This window comes from Rutidosis leptorrhynchoides, chromosome 2 (genome assembly GCF_046630445.1).
Source record: "Rutidosis leptorrhynchoides isolate AG116_Rl617_1_P2 chromosome 2, CSIRO_AGI_Rlap_v1, whole genome shotgun sequence".
Lineage (NCBI taxonomy): Eukaryota > Viridiplantae > Streptophyta > Magnoliopsida > Asterales > Asteraceae > Rutidosis > Rutidosis leptorrhynchoides.
The window spans coordinates 133,507,571-133,520,848 of record NC_092334.1 but is presented as its reverse complement, the minus strand read 5'-3'; the positions used below and the strand labels follow the sequence as shown (position 1 = coordinate 133,520,848).

Below are 13,278 nucleotides of genomic sequence, written 5' to 3'. Positions count from 1 at the left end.
AAAGCAATGTTGCATATTGTCTTCTAACAGAGGAAGGAGAACCAACAACTTTTCGCGAGGCACTGAATCATTCAGATGCATCTTAGTGGATGACAGCTATGCAGGAAGAAATTGAAGCTCTTCATAAAAATCAAACATGGGAACTTGTGCCATTGCCGAAAGGTAGAAAACCTATTGGAAATAAGTGGGTGTATAAGATCAAGCGAAATGGCGATGATCAAGTGGAGCGGTATCGTGCAAGACTGGTGGTTAAAGGATATGCTCAGAAAGAAGGTAAAGACTTTAATGAAATATTTTCTCTTGTGGTTCGACTTACAACAATTCGAGTAGTTCTAGCGATGTGTGCTACATTTGATTTGCATCTAGAGCAGCTAGATGTGAAAATTGCATTTCTTCATGGAAATCTTGAAGAATAAATTTATATGCTTCAACCAGAAGGTTTTGAACTACAAGGAAAAAAGAACTTGGTTTGCAGGTTAAAGAAATCTCTGTATGGTCTCAAACAGGCGCCGAGATGTTCGTACAAGAGATTTGATTCTTTCATAATGAGCCTTGAATATAACAGACTTTATGCAGACCCTTGTGCATATTTCAAGAGGTTTGGGAACAATGATTTTGTCATTTTGCTGTTATATGTAGACGACATGTTGGTTGCAGGCCCCAACAAAGATCGTATTAATAAGTTGAAGGCTCAATTGGCTAGGGAGTTTGAAATGAAAGACTTGGGTGCCGCAAACAAGATTCTAGGGATGCAAATTCACCGAGACAGAGATAATAGGAAGATTTGACTTTCTCAAAACAATTATTTGAGAAAAATCTTGAAGCGTTTCAATAAGCAAGATAGTAAGCCAATCTCAACCCCACTTCCTACTAATCTCAAGTTATCCTCCGTTATGTGTGCTAACAGTGAAAACGAGAGGAAGGAGATGTCTTGCGTACCGTATGCATCAGCAGTGGGAAGTTTAATGTTCGTAATGATATGTACAAGACCAGACATTGCACATGCAGTGGGAGTAGTTAGTCGGTACATGGTGAATCCTGGTAAAGAGCATTGGAATGCGGTAAAGAGGATCCTTAAATACATCAAGGGAACCTTAGATGTTGCATTATGTTATGGGGAACCAAAATTTATTGTTAAAGGGTATGTTGATTCAGATTATGCAGGTGATATCGATAAAAGTAAATCAACCACTGCATATGTTTTCAAATTTTGTGGTGGAATAGTAAGCTGGGTTTCAAAACTGTAGTCAGTTGTAGCCACGTCAACAACAGAGGCAGAATATGTAGCAGCTACACAAGCTACTAAAGAGGCAATATGGTTGAAGATGTTGTTAGAGGAACTCGGGCATAAACAAAAGAATATCACTCTATTTTGTGACAACCAGAGTGCCTTGCATCTTGCAAGGAATCCGGCATTTCATTCAAAGACAACGCATATACGAGTTCAGTATCACTTCGTTCGTGAGAAAGTGGAAGAAGGAACCGTGGATATGCAGAAAATTCATACTGACGACAATGTAGCTGATTTTCTAACAAAGTCAATCAACCGTGACAAGTTTGTTTGGTGCCGTTCCTCATGCGGCCTAGCAGAGACGTAAACAACATCAATGGCAAGGAAGGATTATCGTGTGAAGATTGATTGAGCTTCAATCAAATCTTCAAGTGGGAGATTGTTGAATAATAATTGTGGACAAATTGTATGGTTGGTGGATGGTAGGCACCTACCATCTTGTGAAGTTTTTTTTTTCAACATTGGTCGGTGATGTCTATGGTGCAAAGAAGACTTTCATGCCATGCTAAACACCACCTACCTCATTCCTTTTACTATAAATACAGGACCTTGCAAGCAGAGTTAGACATCCCAAAATTAATTCATTCTCTCTTATCCTTGTAATTAGAGAGAAATGTAATTCCTATTATTCTTATTAGTGAAGTTCTTCTTTCCTTGCCCGTGGTTTTTACCCTATTGGGGTTTTCCACGTTAAATCTTGGTGTTCCTTTATTGTCGTTATTTCAATTATTACTAGCGGTTTGCTATAATTCGGTGTCGCTATATATATATATATATATATATATATATATATATATATATATATATATATATATATATATATATATATATATATATATATATATATATTATAAAGTACAAATATTTCTTTTTGATATCAATTTTCTTTATATAATTTTGAAATTAATGTTTGTTCATGTAACGGCCAAGCTCAAGGGATTTTTTTTCTTGGCGACCACACACGAGCAACACTTTCCCACGAAGTCATCCATCCTTGTAGTGCCCACGTCCGAGCACGCTTAACTGTAGAGTTCTTACGGAATCTGCTGCGCTTGTGGTCCCAAAATGCGTCATGCTAGGAAAGATCTCCACATCCGTATAAGAAATGCTTCGTTCCTCTCTCCAACCGATGTGATACGGATGTTACAATTCATCGTATGTTTGAAATATAAACATAAAATTAAATTATTTATAATACGGCTATGTATATCATTTTTTGAAAAAATAAACCGCACTAGCCATTCCATCACAAAAGAGAAATTAGGGTTTCATATTCCAAAAGATATGAAATTAACCATTCTATCACAAAATCTACTACTATTAATGTCGAAAGAGTGTTGATATTTTTACTTATGATTTTGATAAATCCATTTTTAGCATGCTTAGGTGTATATACAATACAATTACCTTATGAATATTAGTGAGTGGATTTATCAAGTGAATATTAATGATACGCATACTCGATTAACTCATGTTGCACATCAAACATCATCGCCATAAAAATCACGCGCATATAGCACGCTAAAGCGAGCTGGCGCTAAGTCATAGACCTGGAGCGACATTTGTTCTGGCGCTAAGGGTACGTGTGCATGTTAGGTGAAGCTGTAGCTGGCAGAGTGCACATGGCAGACAGGAATAAGGTCCGGCAAAATACTTTTAACTTTTGTCGGATCAGCTCACACAAGGAAGTACTGTTGGCATGCCACAACCCTCTAACCTTATTACGTGGCAATAGAAGACAAAAAGGTTTGCCCTATATATAAAGGACTCAAGCCACAACAAAATGGGATCTCATTCATTCAAATCTCACACATATACTATTTTTAGTATTAAAGTACAATAGAAACAATAGGGGCTCCTCCTATAGCGCAGCTTTACCCGCGCTACCGGATCCACAGCGCATCACTAGACTTCCTCATCTCGTAAGGGGTTATTCACAATACTCCGGACCGGAGAGTTAAACTCAAGTGACCCTTAAATCTCCTCTTTATTGTTGACAAGCATGGACCGGACCCGATCCCTCTATTCTATGCTTGATCAAATATATCACTATCCAAGTGGAAAGGTTTATTTGATAAAGAGAAATCTAGATGAATCATAATCTAAAAAACTACAATATCAAGCACAATTGAGTTCTCTGTCGATGAAACCATCTCTCAAAAAGTAGTGTCGATTATTGGACGAGATTCAATTCTAAAAAGATCAATTGAACCAAAATAATGTTTAAAAGTTCAATTAAAGAAAGGTGATAAATACTAAGGGTCTGTTCCCAAGTTGGATTTTTAAGGAAAATGAAAGAGTTTAGAGAGAAGTGGAAAGATTGAATGTGTTCCAGAGTTTGAATATGAAGGAAAGGGAAAGGAGGAACAGTGTAATTTTCCTTCAACACTTTCCTTCCAAATTGGAATGATTCACAATCCTTCTCCTTCATTCACCTCCCTCTCATTTCATTTATTCCATACAAAATCTCTAGAACACGCCCTAAAGGAAAATAGGAATACGTTGGTTCTCTGTTGATGAAGCGATCACTCAAAAAGTATCTAAAGACCAAATTGGTGACAAATACACAGCTAAAATCTTTCTATAACTTTTTTTTGAGTCATGTATTGATCATTAATATTGTCTTGTTGCTTAGATAATGAAATGGAGTTGATTAAAATATATATGTACTGCGACAATTTTTGATATTGAAATTAAATCATAAGATTGTAGTGTTGCTCAGATGATGAATGTTGTATACATTCTCACCATTCAAGTGCTAAAAATTTCATCAAACCCATAATTTTAACATCTTTAACAATTGCGAATTTTAAACTGTTGTGCTTTTGAACCATTGCACTATTAACATCCAATTAAGAGTAGAGACTAGTCAATCAATCATCTTCATAATAATAAATGTAAAGAATAAACACAACACTGCAAATTGCAACTTACGAATGTCAAAACACGAAAAATCTACATGATCAACACCCGAAATGGGAAGAACAAATCCTTCATACTCCTCTTACTAATAACATAAAGGCTCGGTGTCCAAAACTGCACCTTACCATATAAGTTTTGACCCTCTAGAACCCTTAATGGTATGATATTTGAACTTTGCTTGTATATGATGTTGTAACTGCCAATCTTGACTCTATATTTTGGTCATAACGACGATGATCTTAGACCGTTAAAAGTTGTAGAGTATAATTAAAGGTATTGTGTTTGTATTCTCTCCCTGTTTTGTTCCCACCACAGCTTTGCATGCACTTCTCCAAACTTTTCCCGACTGCATAAAAACATAAAACCGAAGTGTAAAGACATAATTATACAGATACTTATGTTTTATATCTAACAAATCAAATTTATTAAATACAATTACCTGAATCTGACACGACGAAGCTCTCTAGTACCGTCAGTTAACTGTCTGATAGTGATGTAAACACCAGGTTCATCTTGCTCTACCCATTCCGACTCCACATCACTAGCATTACTAACTGAGATAGAAGCATCGTCTCTAGATGATGATGTTGTTCTTGATGCGTCCATAGATGACATCTCACCCTTGGGCCCACCAGCCACATAAGAACTAGGCCCCACATTGTAATTCTGATTCCCTCCTCCGTAGTTTCTGTTCCAGTCTCTGTTGATAGATGGTGTCATCATTGGGCTTTCCCTTGCTGATCCGAGCTTCGAGTAGGATGAATCTCTCTGCATAGTTTTTAATTTTTCTCTATAGAGCTTCTTGAAATATTTTATATAATAACAATTGTATATTGTATATATTAATAAAAAGAAGACTAGATTACCCCATCCTCAGACTGAGAAGGCGTGTTTAACGCTTGACAGTTGAACCTTTGAACATTGTAAAGCTCCATTATTCGATCATAGTTTTCGCCCCACCATCTCTGCGCTTGCCATTTATTGAACATCTCCCGGCTTTCATATAATAATATAATATTTGTCAGTATTCATCATATAGATAGACAACTTATGCTTTTCGATTGTTTTAGCGACAAGCCTTTAGGGTTGTCGTTAACATGCATATATATAAAAGTGTTGTACATAGCGATAATATGTTGACTTTAAAGCGACAGTTATTGAATTGTACAATACTTATATGCACGTTAACGACAGCTTTCAGGTTGTCGTTAAAAAAAATCCATATGTTTTCGGTAGGAACTATATACATGGAAATAAAAACTTACTTGAATCGAATGCGTTTAAGGTCATTTCCTCCATTAGGTAAGGAGACGAAAGTAATTTGAACACCAGGTTCAACCTGAGCCATCCATTCTTTAGGCTCATCTTCATCTTCCAAAACCAAATGACCAGACTGGCGTGGCGGTTCGTACCCTCCACTCGGATGGTTAGGATCATTGCTAGTGAAGTCCCAAGCAGGAGTCGAACTCGAGGTTCCAGGTTGTGCGTAAGGGTAGCGGACCCCATCAGATACGGTCTCAAAATCTGGATAATCTCTCCCCCCTTTCTTGTAGCTGCTAGGCGCTATAGGAGGCTTACCCTTTGTAGTACCCGAAACTTTTAATACATCTTTGATCTGCACATCATAATGATTTGAGTATTTTACCCATAACACCAACAACAATTCTACATAAAGATTAATAACATAGCATGATAAGACTACAAACTTCCCTTATTTTGATATATTTTTATATAGTTTTATGTTGTTAAGGTCTTTATGTATTAAGTTGCTACTTATTTTGGCAAATTAATTAATATTTTGCAGAGTATAGTCCAGGAGATATCTAATTTATTTTAATGTTGATCTTAAAAAAAAGAAAGATAAAGCAAAAGTAAAAGATTCAAGTTATCAGCATCTATGAATTGTGGATCAATTGATAAATCTACCTTAGTGAACCTCACCTTTATTGTTTTTGATTATTAAATGATTAAAGCATAATTGGAGAATAACATGAACTTTTAATACTGTAACATATTTTAAACAGGATAAAGGCCTAAGAATGGTAATTGAGTTCAAATTAAAGGAAGTTTCTCTCTTAATCTTTGCTTCATAAGATATAAACATGCTTTATTATTATTTGTAAAAATATTACAAGATTCGCAACCGGACAACTTATGACCAAAGTATGTTGGTTTATGCCACTAGGTAATTGATCCCTAATGTCACATATAGATTTCGATCCAATATCGTTGTTTTCTTTCATCGACAAAGACTCACGCATCCACACCTTAAGGTGCGCATTTGTCGTTCCAAAGAGCTATCGGATCATGGCCTTAGTTAACTGTGATTTTAGGTTTTGATAAGCCATAAAAATCCCCTAGAAGTCTACTAGCATAATTTTGACAAAAATGCATCCAATGTGATGAATTTGAATTCCATAAGATGCAGGGGGTTAAATTGAAAATAGACAAATAATCAAGGGTAGGTCCCAAAATATGACACTCGTGTGTCACTTTAAGCAACAGGGTTGTCCTGTCTTTTCCTTAAGATATACTCCTATCAGATCCACTTTTTTGCATGGTGTGATTGGAATAAATTTAACCATTATTCAATCCAATACATCTTAACTTAAGCGTCTGTTTACTTTTTACTTTGATGAGCTATTTCTATACAATAAGTATAATTAATATTAATATTATAAGTATAATTAATATTTCTTTGTGACTCAATCTGTCACTTAATCTAAAAACTGATCTGTTTCTAGGAGATATAGAATCAGACACCCCTTCTCAAACAAAGAAACGAAAACAAAACTTAATATCGAAAAAAATAAACAACACCTTACTATAATCTATTTTACTCCCGATAAATAGATAAGGCTTTTTCCATTCAAATTATCGAGTACAATGAATGTTATTTACTCATATATCATATATGCACAGTCTAAACCAAATATCCAAAATACTATTTCTAAACCTTTTTCAACACACCCAGGATGATCTTTATATTCTCTATTCTCTAAAAATATTACACCGAAACACTCCCACCCTACAAATCCACTTTAAAATATTCAAGATTCTTTTCTTATCTTGTATTATCAAAAGTATATCAGAAGAATCTTAATTTACAAACATAGTACATAAATTGTACTACCAAGTGTTAACTAAAGATTTTGGCATATTTATATACCATAGCATCTTAAAGGATTTTGTCTAATCTTCTCCTAGTGTTATATCATAAGAATTTGAAACTTAATGTACTATCAAATGATCCACATTTATATTATACCATGCACTAGGTCCTTTATTTGCATTGTTAATGTACTAAACTTACACATTCATGTGGAACTAAATTATTCTCACATAAGCCAGTCACTTATTCTTGATGCCTAAACAGCACTAGGTCCTTATTCTTGATGCATAAATGAGGTCTGAGTCTATTGATAGGGTAAAACTTTGAAAAAACTAAAAAACTTGAATGTTAAATTGTCCATTAGCCTGTTGTGCAGATTTCATAAATAAGTGGTTGTTACTTTTGCAACAACCATTACCTACCAATCACTGTAAAAATCTACATATTTATAAGGAATAATAAAAAGAGACAAGTCATATAGTAGTATCATACTACTATATCTTCATGACAAAAGAAATTAAATAAAAGAAAACAACCCTACCAAATTTCTTGGGCAGTTCAAAACATTTATATAATAATGTCAATGTCAATTTTGGGCATTCAGGTAAATAACTGCACTTAAAAAAACATTTATTTCAAACTAATTCAAGAAAGCCTAAGTTAGAGTAGGAGCTCCATTTCAATTGTTTAAAGAACAAAATTGTGAACAGATCCCCATATTTAACCTACTATAGGACATTGTGAATGCAAAAAGTATGTGGGCCTACTTCTAATTAGAGACTAGATATTGAGATACCTTTCTACTAAAAACAACAATTTAGTTAAATTAGAACTTAGAATAATCCTAATTGTAACATGGACTAAACACAAGGTTCTTATGACAACTTTTACTACAATCTTTTTTATTTTTATTTTTATTTTTTTTTACCAGAAATATTAATATATATATATATATATATATATATATATATATATATATATATATATATATATAAAGATCATAAAGATCTGGTGAAATACACAAACGATTACTACAATCTTTTGGTCCATCAAAATATACCTTACTTATAAGGTTCCCATTTTTTCTTCAAATTGTAAAAGATACTTATATTTAGTTCTCTATCTAAATGAACCAATAACTCAACGTAAACGCAAAATTATACACTTTTTAAGCTAAAGTTATACGCACTCCGTCCCAAATTAATAGTCCTTAAACAAAAACCACATAATTTAAGAAAAAATGACTGACACATGTACAAAAAATTAGTTACCACGCTAGAGTGTGTTTGAATACATAATACATACTGATATACCATAGTCCATATATTCGGGCATAACACAAATCTAAACGCTTTGTAGAAACCATTTCACTTAATAAAACATATTATTTCTATGTTAGATACATACATTTCCAGATTCTAACATGAACAGAAACTGCCCCATGCAATAAAGAAATTGCCATCTAAATCTAAACTTTCACACAAATTTACAGACAAAATCCTAAAAGATTATTATAAGAATGAGAATAATACCAACCATATACATGTATAGATAATCTTTTCAGATGGTACCATTAATAATATGTCATAAGCATGGTCTGAGCAAGATTTTGTTTTGTTTGAAACAAAGCAAAGCAAAGTTACAATAAAGAAGGATTGGAAGCAAGGAAAAAAGCAAAGAGAGTACGTACTTGCTACTAATTAGCCAATTAGCTACTCCACGCACGTAGAATAAAGACAAAAAAAAAAGCGTGACATTTTAAAAAAATAAATAAAAATAAATTCTATATTCTTTATAGAGTTGTTATTAACATATATAAAAATAAAATATTGTACTTAGTAGATGACAAATAATTACTACTATCAGAGTAATTTTTTAGTGATGATTTGGCCCTATAACTTATATGGAGTCCAATAACTTATTTTTAGAAAATGACATATTTGGCCCTATAATTATGGAGTAAAAAAGAATTATAATGTACATCATCATTACATTATATATTTCGGTGTAGTTTATTTCTTTTGAACACAGAAAATAATTAATGTAATTTTTTTTTTATAAGTTGCACAGAGTACACGGTGAGTGTGTGTAGAGAGAAAGTATTGAGGGAGGGAAGCTAACCTGCGCCGTCAGGCTTTTGACGGCTTCTTTAGAACTAGGTGTCCCACGCGCCCCCACTTCCTCACCTCCATCTTCTATTTGTTGCTTTGAACATGTTATACACGTCAGCATTTTTATCTCTCTTTTTTATACGTGAAAGAGTAGCAACAAAAGATATAAAACTTCTTTTTCCTTAAATCCACTGCAAAACAAAAACACAAAAAGAATAAAACTTACTTTACCACCCTTGGACGTAGTTTTATAACCAATAAATAAATAAATAAATAAATAAATAAATAAATAAATAAATAAATAAATGTGAAAATAAATATACTCAACGTTATCATTATTTTGAGAAAGGTTAGCATTAATTATAATGAATTTTTTGATAACTATCATTTAATGTTAGCATACATTTAATGCAATTTCAATAATTACACAGGAAAATATGATTATCCGACGTATATAAATCCGAGTAAAAACATTTTGACGAAAGTTCTTTAATTTGGAATCTAATGATATCGTTTATTTTTGAAAAAAAAAAAAAAGAAAAAAAAAGTAAAAACATTTATAATTTATAAATGGTAAAATCACGGTAAAATTTTATTTTCTTCCGATAACCTGAAATTGCAAGTTATTTTTACACGGAGAAAATAAGTGAATTAAAATTTTAATATTAATTTGGTGGAGGTAATATTTGTTGTTACAACATTTACGAGAATTTAATTGTTGTAAGGATTTGGTTGTATTATTATTTATTACTCCCTTCGCTACAAATTTATTATTTACAGACAAAAACTACATAGTTTAAAATTTTTTTTTTTTTTTGAAAGATCAACTTTTATTAACAAACAAACAAAACTTATACCATGAGGGGCTTATGCCCGGATACAAACTCGAAACAAAAACCCGCTATAACTCTAAAACTACACTATTGATACAATTACAAGGACTCGAGGAAGATAAATGAGTAAAAAATGGGTTCGGTAAACATGAATTTTTACCAATATTTTTGTCTTACATATATCAAATAGGGCTCACAAAATAACTTTATCACATTTTTTTTTTATAAAAATGAATAATTAATTTATGTCATTCAAAAAATAATGGTGAAAAATAGAATTAAGAGCAAGGGAGTATTATTAATTTATTATTGTAGTACTCGTATTATTATAGATTTATAACATCATCCTACACCTTGGAACATTCGTTGGCCCTACATAATTCTCAAAAATTGAGCAATATAATACGGAGTATGTAACACCACTAGAAAAGTTCATCACTAAAAAGAATTAAATTTAGTTACGTATGTACAGTTTGAATATGGGTTCAAATTTTCTTTTTGGAAAAAGAGAGCATATTTATTAAAAGCATATGAATTTGTTCGAATTGGGAAAATAAAACCGTGTATAGGATAACAAAGGACCACGGCTTGTTTAAAGCAAGGATTATATGAAAAATATAAATAAGAGTAGGAAACAAAGTTAATACGAGTAGTTAATTTTCATAGTACAAAAAACATTAAAAACCGTTAATTGGGGACATATATATTACTTTTATTACTACAAATTCAAATGTAACGTAGTAGATATTATTGAGTTATTTTTAATATAAATAAAAACGGCATTGATAAATTCACCATGCATATGTATTAATTAGTTGATTGTATAACTCGTTAATGCATAAATATTACTCGTATGAATTTATAAAAAAAAGTGTGCTGAAAATATCACCTTCAACATAAAATTGACAACTTATTATGTCTTGAATAAAATTAGTCTAACAATGCTTAAATTAATAATTTTAGATATCTAGTGTTTAAGTTAAAATAGTATTTCAACTGGAGTAATAGTACACTATATTTGGAAACTATTGTTGGATTGAAGCAGATTTAAAAAACATTATTATTAAAATTTAAAATACTGTATCGAATCACTTTTGAATTGAATATAGTATAATACAAAATTTGTATTACAAAATTCCAAAAAAAACATTTTCTTGGGATAAAGGGAAAAAAAAAAAAAAAAAAAAGAAATAAAGAGAAAGTGCAGAGAGAGGTCTCTCCGGGATCAGAAACTGCTTTGTTTTGCTTTGCTTTAACTATCGTTATTTATATTTATTATTTATTTATTATATAAATATAATAAAAATAAATAATAAATAAATAGATATTTAAACAGTAAATAAATAAATTAGCTTTAATAACAACCGATTGCAAGCTCCCCTCATCTTTTTACAGATGGAAAGAGACGTGTACAGACATAATATTCTTTGCAAATCAGATTGCTCGATCACAAATTTAATTCAGATTAATTAAATATTACTCTGCCCCCTTCAATTCAAATTTAACTGTCCCCTACTAATTTTTTACGGAGTATCACTATTTAATTTATTAATTATCGTTAATTGATTAGATGATTTTCTTTTTGTCTGCAGCATCACCATCACTGATGAGTTGTGAGACATAAAACGATGATTCGTAATATAATTTTCAATCTTTAAAAAAAAGATTAAACGATCAGTAGTTTAAAAAAATGAACACGGGAACAAAATAATTAAATTACTTTATTGATTGTTATTGGAAAATATATGCATTAATTTCAATTTCAATATATCATTATAACAGTAACATTATGTTAGTAACAAAACTATATATAAATTACCTTAATACGGCTGTCTGATCAAACTCTGTATTTATAATTTAACATATCCAGCAGCTATATTATCTTCTGAAAATTAAAAATTAAAAAAGCACAGTAATAATCAGAAATAATCTTGGCATAATAACGTTTGAAATAAACGTTATAATGTATATAACATTAACGATATTTAATACATTATTAATATTCCATTTTAACATAAAATTTACCAGAACAAATTAGGCTCTCAATATTCAATAAAGTGCAGCCGGCGGAGACTAATACTCAGGCGGCGAATTTATTCCGGTGAAGCTCTGGCGATGTATTTTGAAATGTAAATAGTTGTGGTGTACGTTAAGAATATTGTTGTAGTATTGTTCAAAGAGGAACCAAAAATAGCTAAAGAGACAACAAAACAGAACTATCTCTCCTATTTATATACTACGACAAAATTAGAACAGATTCATTTAACGTCCTCCGTCAGTTAACGGAAAATGTTATTTGCCGTTTGTTTTTCTCTTTCAAGAGAAAGAGATACCTCTCTTTACCATTAAGGACTTACTTTTTGTAATTAGTTACTTAAGTACGTAGTCTACTTAAATAATTTATTCACAAATCACTTTACCATTTAGTTAGAAATCTAAATCATGTAATACTTGAGATAAATTTTGAAATTAGATAGCTCATTCGTTCTAAATTTATTGTCATGTTTTGATCTGTAAGATGTCTTTTCTTTATAACTTTAACTTTAAATTATGTTATATATGATATATAATACTTGATGGATGTTATAACATTTAAAATTTTATTCAAAAATCAATCTTTTGATACAAATTTCATCAAATAATATATAATACAAACAAAAATATTTAAAGTAAAAGTTTAAAATAAAATACCTTCAAAACACGACAATAAATTTAGAACTGATTTAGTATTATTTTTATGGGCAAAATGTCCAAAAAGATAAATAAAGACCAAAATTTCTCAATAAATGCAATATCGGGTTTTTCATTGTCCATAAAAGCGTATGATTTGAAGTTGATGTGTAAAAATGATTATGGTTAAAAAATTGTTGAAATTGAGGTATTTTTTTGAGAGCGTCACATTTTTTTAATTTTTATTTTTTTTATGTATATCTATGTAACTATTTCATTAAATGACTAGGATTTATTTAGGTTAAATATAGGAAACGTGTATCACAAGTAGGTTTTAAA

The 13,278-nt window shown here is 31.3% G+C and overlaps 1 protein-coding gene across 1 annotated transcript; it reads right to left on the bottom strand.

Moving 5' to 3' along the window:
- Window positions 1–4,295: 4,295 nt before the first annotated feature.
- Window positions 4,296–12,368, bottom strand: LOC139891421 (protein BREVIS RADIX-like). The gene is made up of 7 exons (XM_071874392.1): window positions 12,295–12,368; window positions 12,089–12,154; window positions 9,447–9,627; window positions 5,479–5,828; window positions 5,080–5,209; window positions 4,653–4,981; window positions 4,296–4,559 (listed from the first exon to the last, which is right to left on the bottom strand). Exons 3-7 carry the CDS (start codon window positions 9,555–9,557, stop codon window positions 4,481–4,483), a joined length of 999 nt encoding a protein of 332 aa, XP_071730493.1. The 5' UTR covers window positions 9,558–9,627; window positions 12,089–12,154; window positions 12,295–12,368; the 3' UTR covers window positions 4,296–4,480.
- Window positions 12,369–13,278: the final 910 nt, after the last annotated feature.